This window comes from Pan troglodytes, chromosome 6, assembly GCF_028858775.2.
Source record: "Pan troglodytes isolate AG18354 chromosome 6, NHGRI_mPanTro3-v2.0_pri, whole genome shotgun sequence".
NCBI lineage: Eukaryota > Metazoa > Chordata > Mammalia > Primates > Hominidae > Pan > Pan troglodytes.
This window is the reverse complement of record NC_072404.2, coordinates 24,426,981-24,451,799: the sequence shown is the minus strand read 5'-3', so window position 1 is coordinate 24,451,799 and position 24,819 is coordinate 24,426,981. Positions and strand designations below refer to the sequence as shown.

The 24,819-nt window shown below is 36.3% G+C and overlaps 1 protein-coding gene across 50 annotated transcripts in view; it reads right to left on the bottom strand.

Moving 5' to 3' along the window:
• HDAC9 (histone deacetylase 9) overlaps positions 1-24,819 on the bottom strand; it is a 911,712-nt gene that overhangs the window by 343,757 nt on the left and 543,136 nt on the right. For all 50 annotated transcript variants that reach the window (XM_016957129.4, XM_063814095.1, XM_063814102.1 and 47 more), the window contains 4 exons: positions 23,361-23,476; positions 13,323-13,445; positions 10,115-10,328; positions 9,444-9,661 (listed from right to left, as the gene is read on the bottom strand). In XM_016957129.4, coding sequence (XP_016812618.1) covers positions 9,444-9,661; positions 10,115-10,328; positions 13,323-13,445; positions 23,361-23,476 — 671 coding nt within the window. The remainder of the gene's footprint in view (positions 1-9,443; positions 9,662-10,114; positions 10,329-13,322; positions 13,446-23,360; positions 23,477-24,819) is intronic.

Below are 24,819 nucleotides of genomic sequence, written 5' to 3'. Positions count from 1 at the left end.
TTACTCTTGTTTGGATGGGCAATAAAGACCCCTCTCAACAGGTAAGGTTTGAGCTGAGACAGACCCCAAAACACAATCAAACCAAGAGAAGACGTGGAGGTTGAGCCTTCCACACAAAACAGTGGTTGGCACAGCTCCTGGAGGTGGAAGGAGATTCCCCAAAGATAAGAGAGGGGGCCAGTGTGGCTGGAGCCTAGAGAGAGAGGGAAGGGAAGAGATGATGAAGGCAAGGGAGGAGGCAAGAATCAGATCATGACAGCCTTGTAGGCCATGTAAAAGTGTTTGGATTTTATCCTACAAACAAGAGGGAGCAAGTAGGGTGTTTTAACCATAACATGATTTGGTTTGCATTTGAAATGATCATTCTGGCTGCTATGGAAGACTGGATTTAGGGAGGCAAAAGTAGAAAGAGGAAGACTGAATTTTCAAAACATACAATCCTCAGCAAGAGTGTGGAATTCTTAACCAAGATTTCTTAGCAGGGGTTGGGGCAGTGTTCTTAACTAGGACAAAAATAAGCAGTTTTCCCTTCTTTTATAGCACTGCGTAATTTTATGTCCTTTTAAAAATTACCTAATAGGATTCTTTCCCTGATAATCTTTAGGATCCTTCAGGTGACAGTATACTTTCTGCCCAAGTTTTCCTCCTTTTCTCTTTAAGAGTAGAAAATAGAGGCACAGTGTGGAAAGGCATCCTTATTTTCATTGCTAATCATTGATGGTTTGGGAATGGGTCTCAGAATAGACAAAATCTCAAACCAATGAATCACTCTCTCCCAACTCATAAACATCGCCCTTTCCCCCATTGATCAAGTCCTTACTTTGGTAAACTGGAAAGCAGGGCAAACCCAATTAAACACAGTGACCAACAAAGGAAACAATCAGCAAAATGAAGCTAAAACCCACAGGATGGGAGAAAATATTTGCAAATTACCCCTCTGACAAGAGATTAATAACCAGGATATATATGGAACTCAAACAACAGTAAAAAAATCTAATAATCTGATTTTAAAACGGATAAAAGATGAATGGACACGTCTCAAAAGACATACAAATGGCCAACACCATATGAAAAAATGTTGAACACCATTAACCATCAGAGAAATGAAAATCAAAATTACAATGAGACATCATCTCACCCCAGTTAAAATGCTTTTATCCAAAAGATGGACCGTAATGAATGCAGGTGAGCACGTGGAGAAAGGGGAACTGTCGTACACTGTTGGTGGGAATGTAAATTAGAACAGCCACTATGGAGAACAGTCTGGAGGTTCCTCAAGAAGCTAAAAATAGAGCTACCATATGATCCAGCAATCCTACTGCTAGGCATATACCTAAAAGAAAGGAAATCAGTATATCAAAGAGATATCTGCACTCCTGTGTTTGTCACAGCACTGTCCACAATAGCTAAGATTTGGAAGAATATAAATACTGTATAAGATTTTAGTGGTGCTTATCATGTTTACAAAGCATTTTCAGATATGTTCTCACATGTAATCCTCACTGTAAACCTCAAAAATTTGCTGTTTATGGAATTATTAAACAAAAAGGTTGAATATCTTGACCAATATTGCAAAACAAATAATTGTACAAGACCTCAGAAACTTCTCTTGAAAAATCTATCAAGATGACAGATTTTGCAATTCATGTGAGCTATGCATTTGATAGAATCATATTTGATTATAATGATCTGTTTACAGGTCTTTGAGCCACTCAAGGGAAAGAACATGCCTTCTTTATTTTCATTTCCAGAATGAAGTGTAATGGTTGTTAATAGATAAGTCTTTGTGGAACATCATCAATTATTCCATGACCGGAGACTGTTGCAGGAGTTTACATTGCTAGCTGATACAACTAGGTTAATAGCAAGAGAGCAGCAGTACATTTAAGATATGAGAGAATAGCTCTGGATGCAATTCTGCCTGCAGGAAGAGGAATACTCTAGACCAGATGACATTTCAGGGTCACTGTAGTTCCTCAGATTTCATAAGTAGTTAGAGGAAGAGCTGAAAGATACAGGAAAAAAGAACTAAAACCAGAAACTTGCAAGCTACCAAAATATGCAAAAAAAAAAAAAAAAAAAAAGAGACTGCTACCCACTGGCAGTTTTCATGTCTACAAATCACTTAACTATATTAAAAATTCCTTAGCAAGACCTAATTTTTTCATTCTGTCACATGAAACTACTTGTCAAGGTTGGGAAACAACCAAATTATTTAGCTTCCCTTTCCCTTTGAACTGCCTGGAATCAACATCAATCAAACAATTCACGTGGTTTAATTCCCCAGATATTTTTCTTCCCCCCGTTTTCTTACCTCATAGTCATGTCCAACTATTGTTTTTCTCATTCAATAAAAGCGTCTCTGACTAGATTAACAGTGCAGAGTGAAAAGGAAAGGTCTAGGTCCCTTCCCTTGGTCTCCAAGTTATGAAAGCAGCACTGGGAATGTTTATGAATGCTGCACATTAATCCACTGAAATGGTCATTTTGTTTCTTTTCCAAACACAGGATTTCATCACATCTAATAATAAAGCAACAAGCCACTTTCTGTATGTTAGAAACCATCAACTTGTAATTATACAGTGAAATACATCTATATGAATTCCTTGTGATGATACAAGCTGGTATTGTATAAGTGGATTTTTTTGGAGACCACTACGTATTTAAAAGAATCTATTTATATTGGGTCAGTTATCTCAGAATAACATCGATTTAAGGGTAACGTCAAAGTTTCTTTTATAAACCTCTATAGATACATAAATAATCTAGAAGGCTTTTATAAAATTATAAAATTAAGACTGCCTTTCAATGCTTGCTAAAGTTTTTGGACATACTATCCATGTAATGGGCAAAATGTAATCCTAAATTGGTGATTAAAAGACCCTGCATGGAAACAAGCTGTCAAATGGATGGAGAGAAATTAAACCTGACAACACTAATGCCTACTTTCCTAAATGAAAGCCCAGTTCCAGTTTCTACTCATCCATTTTTCAAAACATAAAACAAGGCATTTTCCAACCACCCATAGATGAGATGCCAAAATTTGCATTTCAGTTGAACCTGATGAAGTCGGTAACTTCCAGCTTCAGGCTTGCCCAGAACTTCCGTGAGAAGATGTTTGTCCAATCTAAAACAACGGCAATGTGACAACATGCGAGAAAGGAACGAAATGTGGCCTGGCTGTAGTTGGCTCTGTACTGCATTCACTCTGCACCGTTTGGAAAGCCTTATAATCCAACAGGATATCTCAATGTCTCACCGTCAGGTCCACGTGCAAAGACTGCCAAGTGAGTAACTTGAAGGAGGTCAATGTGTGGAAAGTTGGGAGGCAGAGCTGGGAAAGGGGATTTCTTCATCGTGCCAAATCTAAACCGGTGCAAAAGAAAAATAAGATCACCCTATTTTTTTTAATGTTTGTTTGCCTTGTTTTTAATTGTGAATTTTCTACTTTTAGACAAAAATAAAATTAGGAAAAGCCGGTTTCCTGCTTGGTCATAAAATAAGACTGTAATCATAAGCACAAATGATTAAGGACAGGCTTTTGTGTCATACAACCTATGTTAGGATTTCAGCTCTGCACTAGCCCTGCCACCTTGCTCAATCTACTTCAGCCCTGTAAAATTAATTTTCTTGAACTAAAAAAGAGTGAGTTGTTAAGGTTGAAGGGATGATAGACGTAAGAATTCTGGTATGGAGTCCAGCTTATAGTAGCTCCTCCATATAAAAGTGAGCTGATAGTTTTTAAATGACCCTACCCTAAGGTATCTATGGAGAAGGTGCTGAAAAGATGCACAGTGCCTAAAATAAGGGGAGGAAGAGGTACACTAGAAGAAATAGGTGCAGCAAAAAGTCAAAAGTGGGTAAATGGCCCTCGTGTAATTATACTTAACATTTAAATTGCTTACAAGTAAGCCATGGATAGAATTACATTAGAATACAGCTAATATAAAGTATCTGTTTGAGAATGTGAAGTACAACTTTAAAAAAATGTAAACTTTTGGAATACACACACATGTAAAGAATTGTTCTTCTAATTAATCTCCTTCTCAAAACTTATACTTTTTTCAATAGTGCACAAAATAGTTCTACATTATAACTGCCTTCAGGGACACTTTACAAGGCAACACATTAACACACACACAGGCATGCATGCTATGTTTGTATGTGACCACAAGCATGAAAGAATATACTCTCTTAGGTTACCGTGGATGGAGGGTTGGGGACAGGGAATGGGTATAAATCAAGAGGATTTCAGAGAATATATAACATTCATGTTAGAAAATTATGTCAAAAAAGGAATAAAGCAGATACTACTCAAATAAACCGTCAAATTCTCTTCCAAAAGCTAATGAAAGCTCCCCATTTGCTCAGATCCAGCATTTGAGCATAATTATATTCATGCCTTGCTTGTCAGAACATAAACATAACATCTACCTGTTTTAATAAGGGCAACACAGGACATCTGCTTGACCCTCACATTTACTGGTCTTGTCTTAGATATATTTTTATTATGATAAAATAGCACTCATGTCAAAATGCCTAAGTATCACAGTAATAAATATATAATAAATACTTATATCTAGACCGAACCTTGGCATATATAAGATATCATCTCATGATTTATGTAAGTTTTTAAAAAAGTGTTGGCTGATAGCCAGTCATAGGAATGCACAAGATATTTATCACAGAGCATATAAGAAAGGAAGAAAGCAAGAGAACAAGCGAGCAAGCAAGAAAGAAAAACAAAGGGAGTGAGATATAATAAGAACAAGACAATCCAGAGAAGTAATTAACTCAAGTTTTATTTCCTTAAAGATATCAGTTGTCTTTCTCATGTCTCCTTTCCTAATACTTAACACACTGTATTACTGGTTTTTTTTTTTTTTTTTTTTTTTTGAGATGGAGTTTCGCTCTTGTGGCCCAGGTTTGGAGCACCATGGCAGGATCTCGGCTCACTGCAACCTCTGCCTCCTGGGTTCAAGCGATTCTCCTGCCTTAGCCTCCTGAGTAACTGGGATTACAGGCATGCACCACCACGCCCGGCTGATTTTCTGTATTTTTAGTAGAGACGGGGTTTCTCCATGTTGGTCAGGCTAGTCTCGAACTCCCCACCTCAGCTTATCCACCCACCTCGGCCTCCCAGAGTGCTGGGATTACAGGCATGAGCCACTGCACCCAGCCTGTATTACTGTTTATTTCAATAATTCACTTCCTGCTCCCCATCCTATAAGCTCCATGAGGACACTGAAGGTTGTTTTCTTAGTGCTTAAAACTGTGTCTGCACACAGTATTTAATGATTTGTTTAACGCATCCATACATAGATTAATAATTCATTAAAGTAAGTACTAAACAAAGTATAAATTTTCTTAAAATTTCTGCTCTTATGGATTTAATGGAATGGATATGAAAAACATATTAATAAAGATATTAATATTCTAGTTAAAATAGAAACTGCTAGGCATGAATCAGTGCAATTCTATTAATACTATAACAGAGAAATAAAGAATAATGTTGTCAAGGGGATGGGGCATGGCAGAGATCTATGTCAAATTACATCACAACAAAAATGCCTAAAGAGATTTTGAAAAATTTCTATATATCATTCAAATAGTGAAGTGACTGGAGATTTGCCCTTTTATTTTTTAGGCAGTGCTTAGAATACTTCTTTAAAATCATCAGTATGTCTAAACAACTGTTACGTATTCTGTTTTAATCAATTACAGTTTTATTTCACCAGAAAAAAAATCCTGTGGTAATATTTAAACTTGAAATGGGCCCAGGAGAAAATTACCAATACCTTATTACTTTTTGTTTGATATTTTGTATTTGAGGGAAGTTCTACTTTAGAAACTCTTTTTTCCTCCAACGAGAAAAGCAAGGTGTACTGGCAAAAGCATCAGTCTTCCCTTGATGCTGGTATAAAGAAACTCTTGATTTTTTGAAAAGGTTCTTCCATGGTATTGGGGAAAAATGATATAAATGAATGTGCAATGACATCATTGCACAAAAATATTAATACCATATATTAGCAATAGAACCCGTTTAATGCATTTCTGATTTGTAAAATGTCTCAGAAAACAAAAGATCAAATGTTGTAAGCCTTGATTTCCTTATGATTAAACTTCTCAAAACAGTTTCAGTGAAAAATAGAATATTCAAACTCATGAGCAGAGATAAATCATTCTCACAGGGTTTCCTCTCCAGCCCAGCACTCTCCTTTCTGACTTTCCCCATTATTTACTGGCAGATATAACAGTATAAATACTATACAAGCCCATTCCAGGGATATTTCTGCTAAGCCCTTGAACACTTACACCATAACTATAAGAGGCAAATAATCTTAGAACACACAACTATCCCACAAATATCCCAAATATGATATTAAAGTATAAGGCAACAGGTAGGTAAATTATTTTGTATGATTAATAACAGTTACATTATGTAGTTACAATGAACATGAATATTTTATAAACACATTAAAATAATAGCAAGATATGAAAAACTCTTTCAAATTTAATAAGTCAATCATTGCATCACCCATGCCCCTAAAACTATAGCTTTGTTTCTAATTCTTCTGAAAATTATTAGTAATTCAAACACATTACTACAAATTTTATACCAGGAAGCCCATCATATTTAATCTGATACAGGTTTAGAAATAATCCTACTTATATTTTCTTGTTCCCACTTCATTTTTTGTTTCTCTAAATTCCTCAAAAAAGAATCATAAAAAGGAAATAAAAGAAGATATATTTAAATATGTCATTTGTATGTCAACATCTTCATGTGTGCCTGTATTTCCTGCTATAAGTATCTCAAGAGTAAGGACCATCGCTTCAGTTTGAATGGGTTTCATAAAGGTTCATCCATGGAAATGGGGAAAAATGACAAAATTTCTGTGGTGATTTCTTACTAATGGGCATTCTAAATGGTTAAACCAAGTATGCAGCAATGTATTATACAGAAACATGTTAGCTTTGGGCATCTAAGTTATGAATCTGACCCAATATGAAATAAACATCCTTGTCATGTCACGGAAGCAGGTGAACACTAGCCATTCACTTCTTAAGCGTTCTATTGTGAATATTTCAGGATAGGACATGGGTTTGATATTTTCTTTAATAAGCTTCCTCTCTGTCCCCTTAGACAACTGAGGGCAGGTAAAATATTTTCAAAATCTGGAGAATACCCAACGTGCATATGCCAACTTGATTAAACATATGGAATACATACTTGGAGAAAAGCCAACTGGCGACCTGCTTGAGTCATCTAAACACCCAAGCTGAGAGAGGTTAACATATAAAGATCAGCTTTGGACTTTGAAGTTTTCTGGTCTTCATTTTGCCTAATTAAGACAAGATTTAATAATCAAACCACTGTACAAACATGTACCCAAAAGTATAGGTTTGTTTCTAATTTTGGGAAGAATTCTTAACAGATTCAAAGGAATCAGCTCCACATGGGAAAAGGTCTCTGATAAGATTTGCTTTTCTCATTGCTAAAATGCAAATGCCTGCTTTTCATCTGAGTTTTATCCAGTGTGACTGAGGTTAGCATTCGCCTGTCAAAATCTCGAGTTTGATACTGAAAAGGAAAGATTCTGATATTAGCACACCATCTGAATCTGAAACAGTGGCAATTAGTTAATAAAAAACTGTATTCCAAAATATTCTTAAAGGTATTCATAGAAACCATTTGTAGATCACAATTTCAAAGTGAGTAATTTACCTACTTTACCATAGTAAAATATATACATCCATGTGTTTCTAGGAAATAGAACCAAGCATAGCAGAAAAGTCTATCTACTATCTAATACTGGTTTTATAAACAAACCTAATTCTAGATCAAAACACTATACGGCAAAAAAATAAGATCCCTAATCTTCCCTCCCACATACATTTCTTGCACTAAACAGTGGACAATTTTTCAAGAATACCTAATAATTTTAAGTTGTGCTGAAAGGCCACAAAACAAATAAACAAACCTAACTCTACCATAATATAGAAAACATATGCAGAGTCACATACAAGTCAGTGAGCATTATGCCATTAGTCAGAGAAGGAAATTGGCTCTCTCCTGAAGATACTGATTTGATATAAAATAATTTGATATGAAACCGAAATATTTGCTAAATTTAGAGAAGTGCTACAGCAATAAAATAGGCATTATCTAATGACACAGAAAGGGTCTGCAATGCATACTAAAAGGTTAGAGAGAGAGTTGTCCCTGCCAGCCACCCCATCTCTAGCACCCCAATCCCACACATATTTTTGCTACTTTGAGAGTAGCAAAGGGCTAGGCTGGAAAACTTTCTGTTCGGAAGCATGGTATCCAATCCATGCTTCCTTCATGGCTCTGCCCTTGTTACGATGGAGGCCAAAAGAAGAGAAAAACTCCAGCAACACTTGCCATAAAACCAGCAAGTAATGAAGATCCCTTTCCCCTACTGCCATTAGAAAGATGATTAAGCCTCTGCCCATGAGAGTTTATTTTGTTTTGTTTTGTTTGTTTCTTACATCATAGTACAACAAAGTTATTACTAAGCCAGGTTTTAGCTATCCATTTATCAGTAAACAAAGTATCAGTTTGCAATATCATGCCTCTCATGCCTCTGTAACATAACTTGTAGATGATACAGCACAAAGGCAAGGGAATAGAATTTTAATACTCAGGACCTTAATATTCTCCAGGAATTTTCCAGGAATGAGAAGATGGTGCTTTTTTAAGCCTACCACAGCAAAAAGTAGTGGAAAAACTGTCCAGACCAGGTTCTTTAATATCATTTTGCTTACGAATTCATAGAAAATCCTTTACTGGCCTGTCTGATATTATGCTGCAATCACTGTTTCTTTGTAGTTGCCTCAGCAGGAGAGCTCCTAAGGATGTGGTACGGTACAGACATCCGCTGTCTATTTTAGCAACATTAAGACTTCCAGGAAGAAATGATCACAAGTTTCTGAGAAACTACTCCAAACGCTTATTGGAATGAAGTGGGGCATTCGCAAAATTAACGTAGATGCATACAAGTTGCTGAGAAGTGCCTTACTGGCTAATCTTGGCCTATCTGTCATCACCTGTACAAACTTTTTGACATGTCAACGCACCACATTCAAGTCTGCCTCAAACCTTTTCTGCAACACTAAAAAATGAGGCTCCACATACATATGCCCGTATGGGCTTGTGTACCAAAATAGATACCTGATCATAAAAAGATCTTGTGACTGTATCATCTCAATTTTGCTACAAATGTCTTATGAACATAATGGTGGTTAAAACACTGATATTGTGATGGTGTCCTTGAGCCAAGAAAGCAGGATTAGGATGATCACACCCTTTTTGCTGTGACTCCCATCAACATTCCTCTTAGACACCCATATCAGTGAAGAGATACCCAATTTCCAAACCGGCGGTTAGAACATTTTGACTTGGCTTGGAGGCTTACTTTGTTCATGTGGATCTGCTGCTGGTATTGCTTCTGCTTCTCCAAGAATTGCTGGTGTTGCTGTTGAATGACCAGCTGAGCCAACGTGCTCTGCGGCAAAGGTGCAGACTGGGTTCGGTTCAGGGGTCTGTGACGGGGCAATTTGTGGGTACCTCTAATGCCAGGTGAAATTCTCTCTTTTGTTGCCAAGGGAGACTGAGGATGTAAGGGAACTCCACCTGAAAAAAAAAAAAACATGTATGTGTGTGTACACACACACACACACACACACACACAATTTTAAGAAAAGATAAGCCAAAGAAAACAGATACATGGTATAAACTGTAAGAAAATTAGTGAATTAGTGATGCTACCAGGCAAACAACAGAAGAATAGGTCAGGTGTGGGAAGAGAGAAATGTCAAGGCATTGGACAGGTACGCATCTGACCATACAACTCACCACAGTCTAGTCTGGTATGAATAAAGGTTAAATGAGGTGAGTCCTCCTACCCCAGGTGGATCTGAAGGAATAAATAAAGATGATAGCCTTTCCCACAGTACCAGGTATCAGGGAAACTTTTGTATAGCACTGTGGATCTCTATCAGGGTCTTGAGTAAAAGAGACATTATCCTGGATCACTAATAAAATAAAACCCTAAAATGACCTGCAAATGGTGCCATAATGAATTACCAGCTACAAGAAGCTTTTGCTGTCGCATTTGTTCTTTCAATAATAAATGCTGCAGGAGAGCCTGGTGGCTGCTGTTGGGTGGCTTTCCCTCTAAAGTAACGTGAGGGTGGCTGGAAGATGCCGGGATGCTGCCTCCATACTGCCCAGGCAGAGGAACACCTTGCCTAAGCGTCTGCGTCTCACACTTCTGCTTTTCTTTGAGTGAATTCGAAGCCTGTGTTGAGAAATAACAAAGATGTTAATCCTCTTTCACCCATGTGGGTCACTGGGTCTCTAAATCATTAGACAAGTTTCCTATGCCGTAGCTTCCCAAAACAAAATCCCCATCTTACCCAATGGCTGAGCAGGGAAAATGGACTTTTTAAACTAACTCAGTTCAAAAAAGAAGGAATAAAAATAGGGTTGGAGCACTGAAGACAATTTAATATTGTCATTGTATTGAACATAAAAAGGTTTTATAATTAAAATCAGAAGTGATGCTACATACACAATTTTAGGTGGAAAGAATAAATTCAAGAGATCTATTGTACATGATGATGACTACAGCTAATAACAATATATTGTACATGTGAAAATTTCTCAGAGAATAGATTTTCAGTGTTCTCACCATAAAAAATAAGTATGTGAGACAATGCATATGTTAATTAGCTTAAGTCACTCTACGATGTATACATATGTCAAATCATTATGTTGTAAACCACAAATATATGTACCTTTTATATGTCAATAAAAAAACAAAAAATGCTTATTTCAGGCTTAATAAGTGGAAAGTACATTTCTAAAATATTTTATACACTGTTTAAGTTAAAGGCATACTGGAGAGGTAAAATTTATTCAAAGACTATATCATGGGGATTAAGAAGCTGGAGATAAGATGGACTGTAATTTTGGAGTTGCAAGCAAAAGGAACAATTTACCCTTTCTCTACATGGCTTCTAATAATTTCACAGAGCTGTAAGTGTCCAATGTTTAATTTTTTAAATTAAATTCTTAAAATAACCCAATGAAAGGAGGTAAAAATATGCAGAAATTTGATTTAAACATTTTATATTAATTCATAACAGATACCCAAATCTCTAAATATTGAAAATGACACTAGATATTTTGTATAATAAACTACAAAAAATGCTATTAAGAACTTGAAATGTATGATAACACAGTAATAAGGCAATAATAATTATATCATCAATAGCAATAATGAATTATCCTATTCAAAGGATTTAATGAATGGTGGTCATTTTGCTATTACAAAAGCAGGACTCTAATACCTCAAAATTATGTGGCATGTTTCTTTTCAAAACTCATGTTTCATCTTTCAAAATTGCTGTGCACCAGGGAGGCGAAGCAATTTTCAGCAATGGAGAAACTGAAGGACAAAGAGGTAAGTGGTTTGTCTGAGTCACACAGCAAGTCAATGCAATGTTTAATCTAGAAGTGATTCCTTGTCCTGGCCTCTTTTCCTTAAAATTTCCCAGTATTCAGGGTAGAAATGGAATACTACAAATCCCGCTGGCAAAGCAATGCTAATCTTGAAAAATTAATTGTGATGGCCTCATCCACACCAAAATGGAAGCAAAGAAAAATGAAACTTTAATCCAAACCACATTGGTTTATTCATCCAATGGTACCAAATCGTATTACCTCTGAAACATTAAATGGTCTGGCTTTAGTACTTGGTCCTTTGGGAAAAAATTTTCCCTGACCACATTAAAAGTGGTCCATGTGTGAGTTATTGAGAGGACTGGCTTAGAACATACAAAAATAAGTAAAAATAAAATGCCTATTCATGTGTCATAAGAAGTTTTTGGGTTGGTATTTACTTATCATTAGAAGAGACAGGAAATAGAGAAGGAAAAATAATTTTTAATTAGTGATAACTGTAAAATATTATCCATGAATATTTATTTTTAGTTTCATTCCTAATTCCTTTTTTTGTTTTTCATTTCATTTACAAATGTTTCATGTGGAATTTTAAGAGCATGGCTGAATTCAGTATTTTCAATGCTTTCTTTTATAATCCCCAGATACAAGACAACATCCAAATTTTGTTTTTTCCTCATTGGTATAAGAACACAGTACCACATAAAATGACATTATAGTCTATTGACAATAGCAGATATAATATCTCTTAGGTTGATTTTAAAATATGTATTGAAACTGTGTGTTGAACATACAAGTGAACTTGACACATTCAACTCAGTGGAAGACTTGAAGATAAAGATTGGCCAAACTGGTGATGAGAGTTGGAATAAATTTCTCTCTAAACCTAATGTATCATATGACCCCTGTATATATACAATTTAATTAACTAACATTTCAGAGATGAATTATTCTGGATAAGGCCCACACATTTTTTACAACTAAAACTGACACTGTTTTAGGGAATATGCCTAGAATAATTATTGCCATCTTCTGCTAGTATGACAATAACATTTCAAGTTTAGCTCTGCTTTGGCAAACAGATCTCTAGTATTCCATTTTCTCTGCTGAGTACTAGGAAATTTTAAGGCAAAGAGTCCAGAACAAGGAATCACTTCTAGGCCTTCATGTAACAGTATGATACAGTGACTGCTTTCTTCCCAAAAGAGCCTATTTCAGTTGTCAGGACTTTTAAACTAATTGATTCACTTTGAATCTTCTGGGAATAGTTTAATATTTTTCTTAGAGAGTTTTTCCAGATACATATTCGCCAGTACCAGAGAGTCAGTAACTTAAATTCCCAAAATAAACTCATTCACAAAATAAATTCTATAAACATATGCTGCTGTGCTTTCGAAGCTGCAGCTCTCAGCACTGCCCTGGCTTGTGTTCCAGGTCTGCCACTTACTGGCTCTGTGATCTTGTGCTTTGAAACTCTCCAAGTCTCAGCTTCTCCTTCTGTAAAAACGTGGGCTGTAATCTCTGTTTCACATGATGGCTGTGTGGAGCTATTAAAATAATATATCTGGAAAGTGCTTTTTTTTTTAAAGCTATAAACCATTATACAAATGTTAGTTATTATGTTTACATATGATTATGTGAACCAGGATAATTCTGACTTGAAATTAGACTGAATGTCTTTGAACAACACAGCAAATAGCAAACAGTGAAGGAGATGCTGGCTCTGTCAAGTTTTTCTAAAGTCTAAATACATAAAACATGAAAGAGAGTTCCCCTGTGAAAAGATATTGCTTAGGTTGATTAAGGCTGATGCTGTGCAATGACTTACATTGAGCTGGGATGGCACTGCGGGAAGCCCCAAGGTAATGTTGGGCAAAGAAGGAGAGGTATAAAGACTTAGCAGGTTCATGGAATCTTCATGAATTAGAATGCGTTGCTGTGAAACCATTTGCTGTTAAAAAAAGAGGAGAGTCTCAAAATACCACAGTATCACAAATTTTACTGTAAAATGTTCTCATTTCAGAAAATGGGTCTTACCATAATTAAGAAAAGATTTTAAGTATTTATTTTATGACTTCTGTATCCAAAAGTTATAATGTAAAATTTAAATAAAAATTTTCTTCCAAAGACATAGTTATAAAATCTGAATAAAAGGCATCTATGTTCATTTTTTGCAAATTCATTTATAAAATTCTGGCTATACAAAATATGGTCAGCATGTTTGTCATCTGCTGATAAAGTACAATGATAAAATTGGATAATTCTGATTAGTATGTCTACTTCTTTTGTATTACTCAGTGAAAAAAATATGTATATAATGCCACCACAGTCATTATCTTCATCTGATTCTTCATTTAATGTCATTTTATTGATGGGAAAACTGACACAAGAAAAATCTTAGATTAAATATCACCATATAGGGCTTCCATAGTAATCACATCTTTTTTACTTATAAACATTTATGAATAGACAATTCTGTGTGGTGTATTTTTAGATCATTCATATCCAGAAACTAAAGTAAATGTTAAAATGTTATGAGTCCTATGCCACAGTAGGCTTCATTTACATTGAAATACCCTGAACGTTTTGGCATCACTGTGCTTTTTACAACAAATACATTTTTTTTAATCCATTACTAAGAGTCATGTTTTCCCACATGTGGCCTAATATGGTTGCTTGAATTACATTTTCTGTTTAACTCTTGCCTCCCTCCCAGAACTTTTATACAATAAGAGTTACAAAGGTCTTATTAGACTAAGGAACTCTGGCCTGATATGGTCCCCAAGGGAACAACATCCCTGAAAAAGAATACTCCTTGTAACAGTATGACACAGTGACTGCTTTCTTCCCAAACAAAAAGCATATGGGACTCCAATAATAGACCACCTCCAAGAGGGATATTGCACACACGGGCTTTGACTAAAGTAAATATAATAACTTGTCAAGCATGTTTGGGGGAGCTGTAGATTTTCCCCTGGACAAACCTGGGATATCAATTAACCGAGGAAAATATCATGTGCTAATACAATGCAACCTCAGAATGTCACTGAAGAGTGATGCACCACCAAAACACAGGATGTTATTCCAAAACATCATCTCAATCATACGTTTGTTTGGAGATGAGTCTTAGTCTTAACATAATAAGAGCACAGGGTTAAACATGGAGTTTTCTCATTGCAACTTGGAACTCAAAGCTAGTTCAGATTTTGTTACTTCTTAAAGGAACATGTCAGATATTTGTGCATGAAAACCAAGAGGTATGTTGAAAGCAGTAACATTACATTGACTTTATATGCAGTCCTTTAAAAAATTAGTTGTCTAAGTGACATAGCATGAAGATTGTTGGGAAAGATTTTAAAATTACAATGTGTGGGGTTGCAATTTTATTTTATGAGATATCAGACAGAGTTGCATACTTGCTGTAAACAAAAAGGCAAGCTACGTTTTTACTCATACAAATAATAAGCTTTTCACGAAAATTGTAAGTATAGAATACATACCTGTACAAGAACAAAAGGAACATATAAGGAAGTAAAAATATTTTAACTAGCTTATTGGCAGTAAATAGTAATTTAAAATAAAAGGATATGTTATTCACTTATCTGTATTCATTGAAGAGAAAATAAGTGTGGAAAAATAAGCATTTTAAATAGGGCATAATATTCATTCAAGGTTATATCTGCTTCTCACAGCACTAAGATATGGACTAGGGGATTTGACACGGACTGGGAGAATGGCACAAAAAATACTATAGACCTCACAAAAGAGTTTTCTTTGTTTCCCAGAGAGAATTTCTGTGATATCCTCCCACCTCATCACAGGAACCAGACTTAAACTAAAATGAGAAATAGATTATCTTCTCAGACGTAATAATGGCAGCAACACACTGGCTCCTCACACTGGCTTTGACTAAAGTGAAGAGATTTGGGGACAGTCTTACTCTGGGATTGCAGATCTTTGTAGTTTCCTATAAAACTTGAGTGGCTCCATTTCCTCTGGCAGTGTACTGATATTCAGCACCTACCATGGTGCCCTGGGCCAGAATTTTTTGGAGGCTAACCTATTCTTCACAGGCACTCTCAAGCTACCATTATGCTCATGCTGTCGATGAGGAAACTGAGTCATTTCCCCAATTTTGCTTCCATGTGGGACCAGCAACAAAACCTTTAAACTGACCAAGGCTATGAGATTTGTTGACAGCTGCTGCTACAGGGAGTATGACTCTGCAGCCACTGCTGGAAGACAGGGGAACCACAGAAAAGTAGGGAGAATGGTGGTGGCTTTGGAGGAGAAGAGGAAGCAAACTTAGGCTCTGAAGCTCATGGCAGGAATAAAGGAGTGCAACTGGGAGTCAGAGGACTTGGGCACAAGAAAAAAGCTCCGGTGACTTTATAACTGTCAGGATCTTCAAGTCATGGAGACAATTCTTGATGAAGCAAGGATGGTTCTGTGTCCCGCATATCTACTAGGTATAGTTGGTTCTTCCCAAAGACTCTTAACTGGTATGTCATCTTCATAGAAACTTTACAGACCCGGACATTGTTTAGCTTATCTCCTTGGATTACACATAAGGAAATAGGCACAGCATTTATGTAGACTTTCAAGGTCTAGGATGACTTCAGAGAATTGAAAAACCATTTCCCTTGAATTATTTTCTTTAAATACAGCTTTCCTCAACTATGCTTTTTGATCGGAGCAGTCTATCTGTTCCACGTTTATCTCTTAATAAGACCTGGAGCCATAGCCTACACTGCTAACTGAGTATAGACACACTTTAAAGTCAGACTAACAGATTGGGAGGGGTACCATTCACCTGACACAATGAAAGATCCTGACTAGCATTCTTGCAAGGCTGGAAGACCATCCTACCTTAGCATTGCAGTGAGCTCACAAGTGTTTTCAGACAAAGCCAAGATTTTTCCAAGAAGAAGTTTTGAATCTGGCCCAGCCCTTAAATCAGTGCTTTGCTATGATGCCAATACTTCACAGTTTAGAACATGGAAATGACGGTTTTAATCTGAAAATTTTTCAGAACCAAAGATTTTTATTGTGGTTAGATAAAATGAATATAGTAAATGTATGAATGGCTATTGTTTAACCTTCACAAAACAATTAACGAGTAACTTCTCTGTCTTAGATTAATGGTGTTGGGTGCAAGGCATACAAAGATGTCCTATAAAACACCAATTCACATGGTAGTTAGGTGCACAGAAAAGTAAAGAGCTAATTCTTTGACTTGTGATAATTACTGTAATTAGAGGAAGGAGCATTATGTTAGGACATGAGATATGAAATGGGCCAAGTGCTGGGGTAAGGGTGGCCTACTCACATTTTACTAAGGCTCTTCAAAATCTTATTTAATTTCTCTCCTGTTATGTCAATAGGAGGGGCATCTCATAAATAATATTTGTAATTCAAATGAATACAAAACACATAGACTGAAACATTATGCCTCTCAATAGAGCTATTTATGTGGAATTTAAATTAAGCCACTGATTTCAATTAAAAGAGTCAGAATCTCTTCCAAAAGGGACACTGGCTAAAATTAGAAAAATGGACAATGTCAACTGCTACAGGGATTTAGAAAGGTAAAAACTCTCATATAATGCTGGTGGGACAGTAGTCTGCTACAGCAATTCTGCTGAACTTTAAACCAAAATAATTATACTGTATACCATGACCCAGTGATGGCTTTGCCGGGAATTCTAACTTTGAGAAATTATCTCATTAAGCTGTAGGATGATGGGCCATGGTATATATTGAAGGGCACCAGGACATCTACCTCGGGGAATCAGTACGCGGCAGCACCCACGATGGATTTTTATGGTGATTGAAAGCACACCATTAGACTTCTGCATCCAAAAAGACATGGTGTCTGGATGTAAAAACACAGGCTTAGCGATAAAAGCAAGAAAATGGAATGATGCAGATAACACTGTGCCATTTATATCCCATTAAAACTCATGGATGCAAAGTAAAAAATATATATGATGTAAAAATTCATATAAACAAGAACACGGGAGAGAATGATGCCTCCAGGAGCAAGGAAAATGAAAGTGGGGAAAGGAGATGCAGAGAAGGAACCAAGGAAGGAGGGAGGGAGGCAGGGAAAAAAGGAGGAAGGGAAAGAGAAGAAGATAAACAAATACTTTTCTTACTCTTAAGAAGACAAAAAAGTCAATGATAGCCCTTGACAGAATGCTAGTTATACTAGTTATGTAAATAATTACCTACTTTTCCTTTTTTTTTTTTTTTTTTAAGACAGGATCTTGCTCTGTCGCCCAGGCTGCAGTGCAGTGGTGCGATCAAGGCCCACTGTAACTTCAAAGTCTTGGGCTCAAACTCCTGGCTAATGTTTGTTAGGTTTTTTTTTTTTCTCCCTGTAGAGACAGGGTCTTTCTATGTTGCCCAGGCTCGTCTTAAACTCCAGGCCTCAAGTTATCCTCCCACCTCAGCCTCCCGAATTGCTGAGATTATAGATGTGAGCCCCCATGCCTGGCCAGTAATCACTCACATTGTAAAAAGCTCACAGAAATGTGGACATAGAATTTTCAGTTTACTGTATATTCCAAATTATCTACAATATGCATGAGAATCAGAAAAAGAAAAAATATATATATACACACAGAATTTTGGTGAGGAGCAGCCTGGACTTGTGAAACGAAGTCTGGTCTAAGTGTCTTATACTTGAGCTCTCCCACTCATGGCTTGTAACCCTGGGCAGCACCCAACTTCCCTGGACTTCAGAACCTTCAGCCTGAGATTGAAGCACCTCTGCCCAGCTCTATCAGGTAACATGTGTGTCTATTAGAATGGCATACAGGAAGACATCCTTATGAGTGTCAATCAGCTTTGGCTTTACAAGGTCCCAAGTCCCTGAATCCAGGCTATCTAAAAAGAACATAGCCACGTTTTAAAAAAGAAAAGCCTCAATCATTTAATATTTGCCTATGGTTTTCACGGGATTTTTCAAGATTGTATTTATTTTCTACTCTTCTTTCAGATAGCTCATAGAAAATTAAAATCTCCATGTAATTAAAAAAATTGTTGAAGCAGTAGAAATCTCTCAAGTTTTCATTTTACTGGACACCCAAGGTGTTACTATAAAATGGTGAGACATATTGTGAGACCAAAAAACAAACAAACAAATATAAGAGAAAGATCATTTGACAGAGTTTCCTTAGCATTTGAAAGGCACTGATGTTTTGTTAAAGATCTTACTTTAAAATATTGACTCATGTTATTCCTAGTAAATGATTATTTTGTCATAGCAACCTCCTTTCCCTGAATCGGGGGTGGGGGGAACGTGTTTTATTTGCTGCTATCTAAAACCACAGCTCTACACCCACTCAGAAGGGAGCATAACATTTACTGCAAATGTCACAACAACTATTATGAAACAACAGGCAGATGAGTCATGTGAGATTGGGGCAAAACAAGTGACATTACAGATGATTTTAGAACACTTAACCTTATTATTAGAATCCTTTTTTAAAAGCATTTGTATCTGCTGGAAAATTTATTTTAAAAAATAGCATAGCAGAGACAGCCACTAATGTTCAACTAGAAATAAACCAGCAGCTTGGCTACCGTTAAAATAGCTATCAAATAAATCTACTGAATCTAAAGTAATAGTGTTGATATCCATGGAAACATATTTGAACCCACAGGCCCACAGTATTAACAATAAAGTAACTAGATAGGTAAAGACATCTTTGACTGGAGTTGGAAATAGAAACCTCTGAGGTTTCAGCTCCCCAACCAAGTTTACAAATGAGTAAAGCAAGTAGCTCCAACAATCTGAGTTCTGGGACTGAGCATATGTAGGAAATAGAAGAAATGGAACAGAAGTGGTCAGAGCAGATGGAGACTCACTCTCACATGAGAGCTGCTGGCTTGAAGACAAACATGCTAATGAGTTTTCCCTACCAGGAGTCAGCGCTGATAATAACAACAAAAAATGAACTTGTTCCGAACTTCACAATCTACCACCTGCCTTCCAAACACTGATTCCTTAAAACAAAGCTGCTAGTGTAGGTATTACGGTACTACCTTCTCCTAGATCAGGAATCTGGGGGTCAGGGCAAGTCTGGCAACTTGACCAATGACTACAAGGTAGCTGGGTTTGGAGCCAGGTTCAGGCCGAGTCTTCTGAATGGAACACCCATACATTCTACTACAATGTGCTATTTCCTGAACCTCAATTTATGAGTAAATTCTCCTCCTACTTCTGTCTTCCCTTTATCTAAATTAGGCAGGACATGTGAATTACAAGATAGAAAATTTTGTTTTCATCTAGGGCTCAAGATCTTTAGATACAGCCTGACTTTCCTACTTCTGAAGCAGCACAATAGGATAGAATCCCATTCATTTACATGGGCTCTGAATTAGGTGACATGCTTTTCTACTTACAGGCCATAAAATAAAGACTTCATTCAAATATACACTACTTTAATAAGAAAATTCACCAGTGTTGCTTAAGCAAAAACAGTAGAATAAGCCAATTTTGTAAACGGTAAAGTATGCAACCATTTTTTAGAGTGCAATATATTATGCAAATAATTCATACCCCCAAAATATTTGTTGCTATGAAATCCCGTAGTACTATCAATCTTAGGAGACATCTGTAAAAATCATCCTAAATTCTAAATGATGGTTACTCAACTATGGCTAAGAAATTTTTTTTTCTTTTCTCCAGTTTGGGTGGAAACATTTAGTGCTAAAAAGCTAAGATATTAATTTGCTGACAGTCTTAGTCTAAATTCCGCTGTCTCCTCACCTATCGAGAATGAATTACACCATAGATCTCTGTAAATGCAATACAGCAGAAAACCACATGTTAGCCATCAGGGTTGCATTTTTTGTTCTGGGCCACAGAGAGGCTACTCATCAGTGCATAAAGGTCTGCCCACCTGGCCTTTTGGATCATAGTTCAGGCACACAATTAATTCATTATGAGGTAAGTCACTGCTTGCTTTTGAACTCGTCTTTCCAGATTTGGAGGTGAATGTCCTGTCACTGACCTGAAGAAATACCTCTACCCTTTTAAACTCCATTAAATCACATTTCCTTCTGTTTTGTTTTGTTTTTCTTTTTTTAATGGTGGGGGTGAAAGGAAAGGTTTGCAGTGAGAGAATATGTTCAACAATTAGCTGAAAAGCTAGGGTACCTAAACAGATGATTTGTGGCAAGTTATGGCTTTAGAAATATAAAACAGATTAAAACAGTATAAGCAAAATCTTTTATTTACTTTCTTCACCGATGTATACTTACTGGTTGTTCCAATATGTTGTACTAAATACTATATGCACATACATATGTATTTACAATGAAGGAATATATGTATCTTCTTTAGTAACTGTCAAATCATGTTTTCCCCCTTCTTCCCTCCTGAAAGGTAATCATCATGCTAAATTTTGTGTTCATCACTCTCTCGCCTCTTAAAAATATACTATTACTACATATTATCAAAGTATGGTATTACCATTTCTGAACCTAATAAAATCCTCCCAGGTTGTAAGTGGTCTTCTGAAACACTGCAATGACAATGCATTTCTCAGAATCATACATGCTGCTGAATGTAGTCTAGTGTGTTGTTTTCATTTTTCAGTGGCACAAAATCCATCCAGGGACTGATTAGAACCCAGATCCTTTGGTGTTTTTGCAATTACTAAGAATTACACTCTTCATACTGAGAGATAACGACAATCTAAAGTTTTTTGAAAAAAAAAATTGTAACCAAGTTGTTCTTTTCCTGGAAATTTACTAAATAGTTGCAGAGAATGGACCAATATCCAGATATAACTGCACTAACAAAAAGATGCTATCTACAACTAATAACCCAATAACTCCACTTATGTCTCTGGCTGCAAATATAAACAAAGTATTTATTCCATCTGCTATCATGTTTTTGAAAGGATAATGAAAAAGATAAAGAGGGGTAACAGGATAGTAAGTAAGAAATAGATGCGGGACCTGAAGACCATGTAGAGGCCAGAATTACTATTCTTTAAATAGCTGAAAATGGTCAAACGACAGCATCTAGATAGTTTGCTCATGTTTCTTGGAAACTTATTTGAGGGAAATTTTTGAAATCTAGAAGGAAGGTATATTCCTCCAGGGGGGTTTTTGTTTGCTTTGTGCAGACTCCTAACGTGGGAACTACAAATGTGGTGCCATGATAAGTCAAGTTAACAGCCTGAGGTTATATGATTTGGGCTACAGATCTACACAAGGACTAGCTTGTGGTTATGACATCTGAGAGAGAGGATCTGCCCTCTGCTCTGTTCCACATCAGACAGCCCAGGGCAGGGGGGTTGGCGGGGGACACAGCAGTAAGAGGGGCAGTCAACTCACCAATGTAACATAGACACAGGCCTCTGGGGTGTCAGCTTAGTGTTTGCAGGATCTCCTATTAGATTATCCTCCCTGGTTGGTACTAGGCTTTATCTTCTATCTCTTGAGTTTCTGAGGCCCTGAAAACCAAAGCTCAAAACTCAAGTGTGCAAATGTGCCTAGAGCAAAACTGACTTTACTGGCTTCAGTCCTTTGCTCATCCGAGACAACTTCTGGATTTCTGCCTTCACTTATTATATTCTGACCTGATAATTTCATAACTTATAAATAATTTATTATACATATCATATTGTGTTTGTGTGTATAAAATATATGAAATTACAGAGCAATAGCTGTACAGAGACATATCAGTCAAAATAACTATTTAAAATCAACTGGGTTGCCTCAGGAGACAGTGAAGTGAGCTCCCTATAAGCAGAAGTGTTCTAACAGAGGCTGGATAACCACATGGCAGAAAAGCTATGGAGATGATCCAAGAATAAGAGACTTGACCAGTCCCTTTCTGTCTCAAGGTACCATGACTCTACAAAATATAACGAAAGAAGTATGTTATATATTAGAAGTTAACGCACCAGCTCTCCTTGCACAGAGCAATGCACAGTGAAGAAGGCATAATAACAGAAACAAAAATAAGGCTTTCAGTCAATTGTTGATGACTTCAAAACAGGTGATTTCATGAGTGGCTATTTTCAGACTCTTGCCTTTGATAGCCTTATACAGAAACTACATAGACAAATTCTTGCTGACTTTTATATTAACTTTCCTCTTAGTCTTGTATCATTGGTTACACTAAATCATGTGTTACTTTAAACTAATATCCTTTAATATGTCATTCTTCAAACACAGAGTTCATATCTTGTCCATGTTTATATCCCTACTGTGAGGCAAAATGACTTGAATATAGCAGGTGCTCAAAAAATGTTTGCTCAGTGAAGCTTTACACCCTTCAACCATAATACTGCAATTATTTTTCATCACTTTTCAGTTCAAATGGATAAAAATCCGCCTCGCTAGGTTCTTCCTCTGAGAGGCCTGTATGAGTTGTTTTTACTTACTGATGTGTCTACTCACATCAGCATAACCAATAACCCAGCAGAGGGACTAGTAAGTTACATAATTGTCAGGCAGTGTACACTGAGGATCACTAAGAATGTTTGACTGAGGATCACATTTCAAGCCCGGATTGCCTTCCAAACATCTTTGGTTGTCTGATTTATAAATAAGATCAATTTTACTGAATTCCATACATAAGAAAAAAATCTGTAAGAAAAAAATTGATATTTATTTATGTCAGCTAATAAATATCAGTTCATTTCTTATAGGTTTATAATATTTACATTAGTTAGTAAATATCAATTTTTTTCAATTGGTTTACAATATGTGGAACTGAGTAAACTTCAATTCATAAATATCATTTGGATATTGAAGGTCAACTCAGAAATATCACTTTGTATTAGGTAGCTAATCAGAAATTCAGTTTTTAAAAGAAACAAAATAATAAGGGTCTTACCTCAGCATGAGGGGTAGAGGGCAAAACCGAAGTCTCATTTTCAGTAACACTTCCAGTTGGCCCATTGTTTGGTGAACTGGGACCAGAGCCTGGAGAACTGCTACTGACTGAGGATTCTGAAAAATATTGTGAAGTACAAATCTGTTCATGAGGAACATACATAGATGAACTTTAGTTACTGTAACATGTAACATTGGGCATGTTATTTTCCCCCTATGTAAATGCAAGCACTATTTCACAAAATAGAAAGAACTAAAAATTTCTGCAGTATCTCTGAATTTTCATACCACTTATTCCTCCTTTGTTTTCATGGCAAAACATACAAAATAGTGTTCAACAGTTTCTAGAGAAGTAAAGATATCCAGTTAGAGAGGGTCTCACAGGAGCTTTGAATGAGAAAAAAAAAAAAAAAAACTGAAGAAAGGAATCTTTTCTTACTTGCTCTTATGCTATTACAGAAAATAACAGTAATGAAGATAATGAACTTGTGCACATCAAAAGACAAGTCGTTAACCCATGAGGTTCAGACCCATTCCATTAGGTCTGAAAAAAATTGTTCAAATGCTGTGCTGTAAATTGTTTTTTATTTAATATAATAAGGCTATACCTTATTATAGCATATACTAGTTAAAGTTATATGAAGAAAATACAATAGAATGTAAAATCTCAACATTGCACCGATGACCTTGTACAAGACCATCTGACTTTAACTCTACTCAACTTATTTTCCAGAAAATGAGAAGTTGCCTAAATTTAACATGTAGATTTTTAAATACCAATATAACAAGAAATTCCTTTTAGCAAAAGTCAGGCAACAACAAGACAGATTCTTTATTTAACCCATCCTTTCCTCTTCAGATATGAAATTCACATGTACCTCAACTTATGCAAAAACTAATGCATTTATTAAAACATTTAATCAAAAATATAAATTTCCATTTCCTAGAAATATAGTTAGAGAAGTCATCTTATCAAGCTTTGGCAAATTATTTACTCAGCTCTAATTAATTCCCTACCACCTTCTACACTTCACTCATTTCAAAATCTTCCTAGCTGCCTCATCATTACACCTTGTCAACCCAACTCTGCACAAATGATCTTGCCTCATGCTTTTCAGAGACAGGATTTTTGATATGATTTCCACCAGCATCTTTTCTTTCTACTCATGATTATGTTATCTACATTCTCTTTTCCCATTTCAAATATAAGGCATTTCTCTTCCTCTCTAATGCTCACACATTTAGTCTTACCCATGATCCCATCCCCTTAAAAAAATCCTAAAAGGATTAGTTAGGTGGAATCTTCAGGCCCTCCTCCTACACTGGAATTGCCCCTCTAGTCTGACAGCATGCTAGTAATTCTTGAGAAATGGTGTGCTCTCACAATGTCCACTCACTTCTTCAAGCCCTGGCAATATAGCTTACCCACTATAACTGCAACTGTTCTCTCAAATGCCACC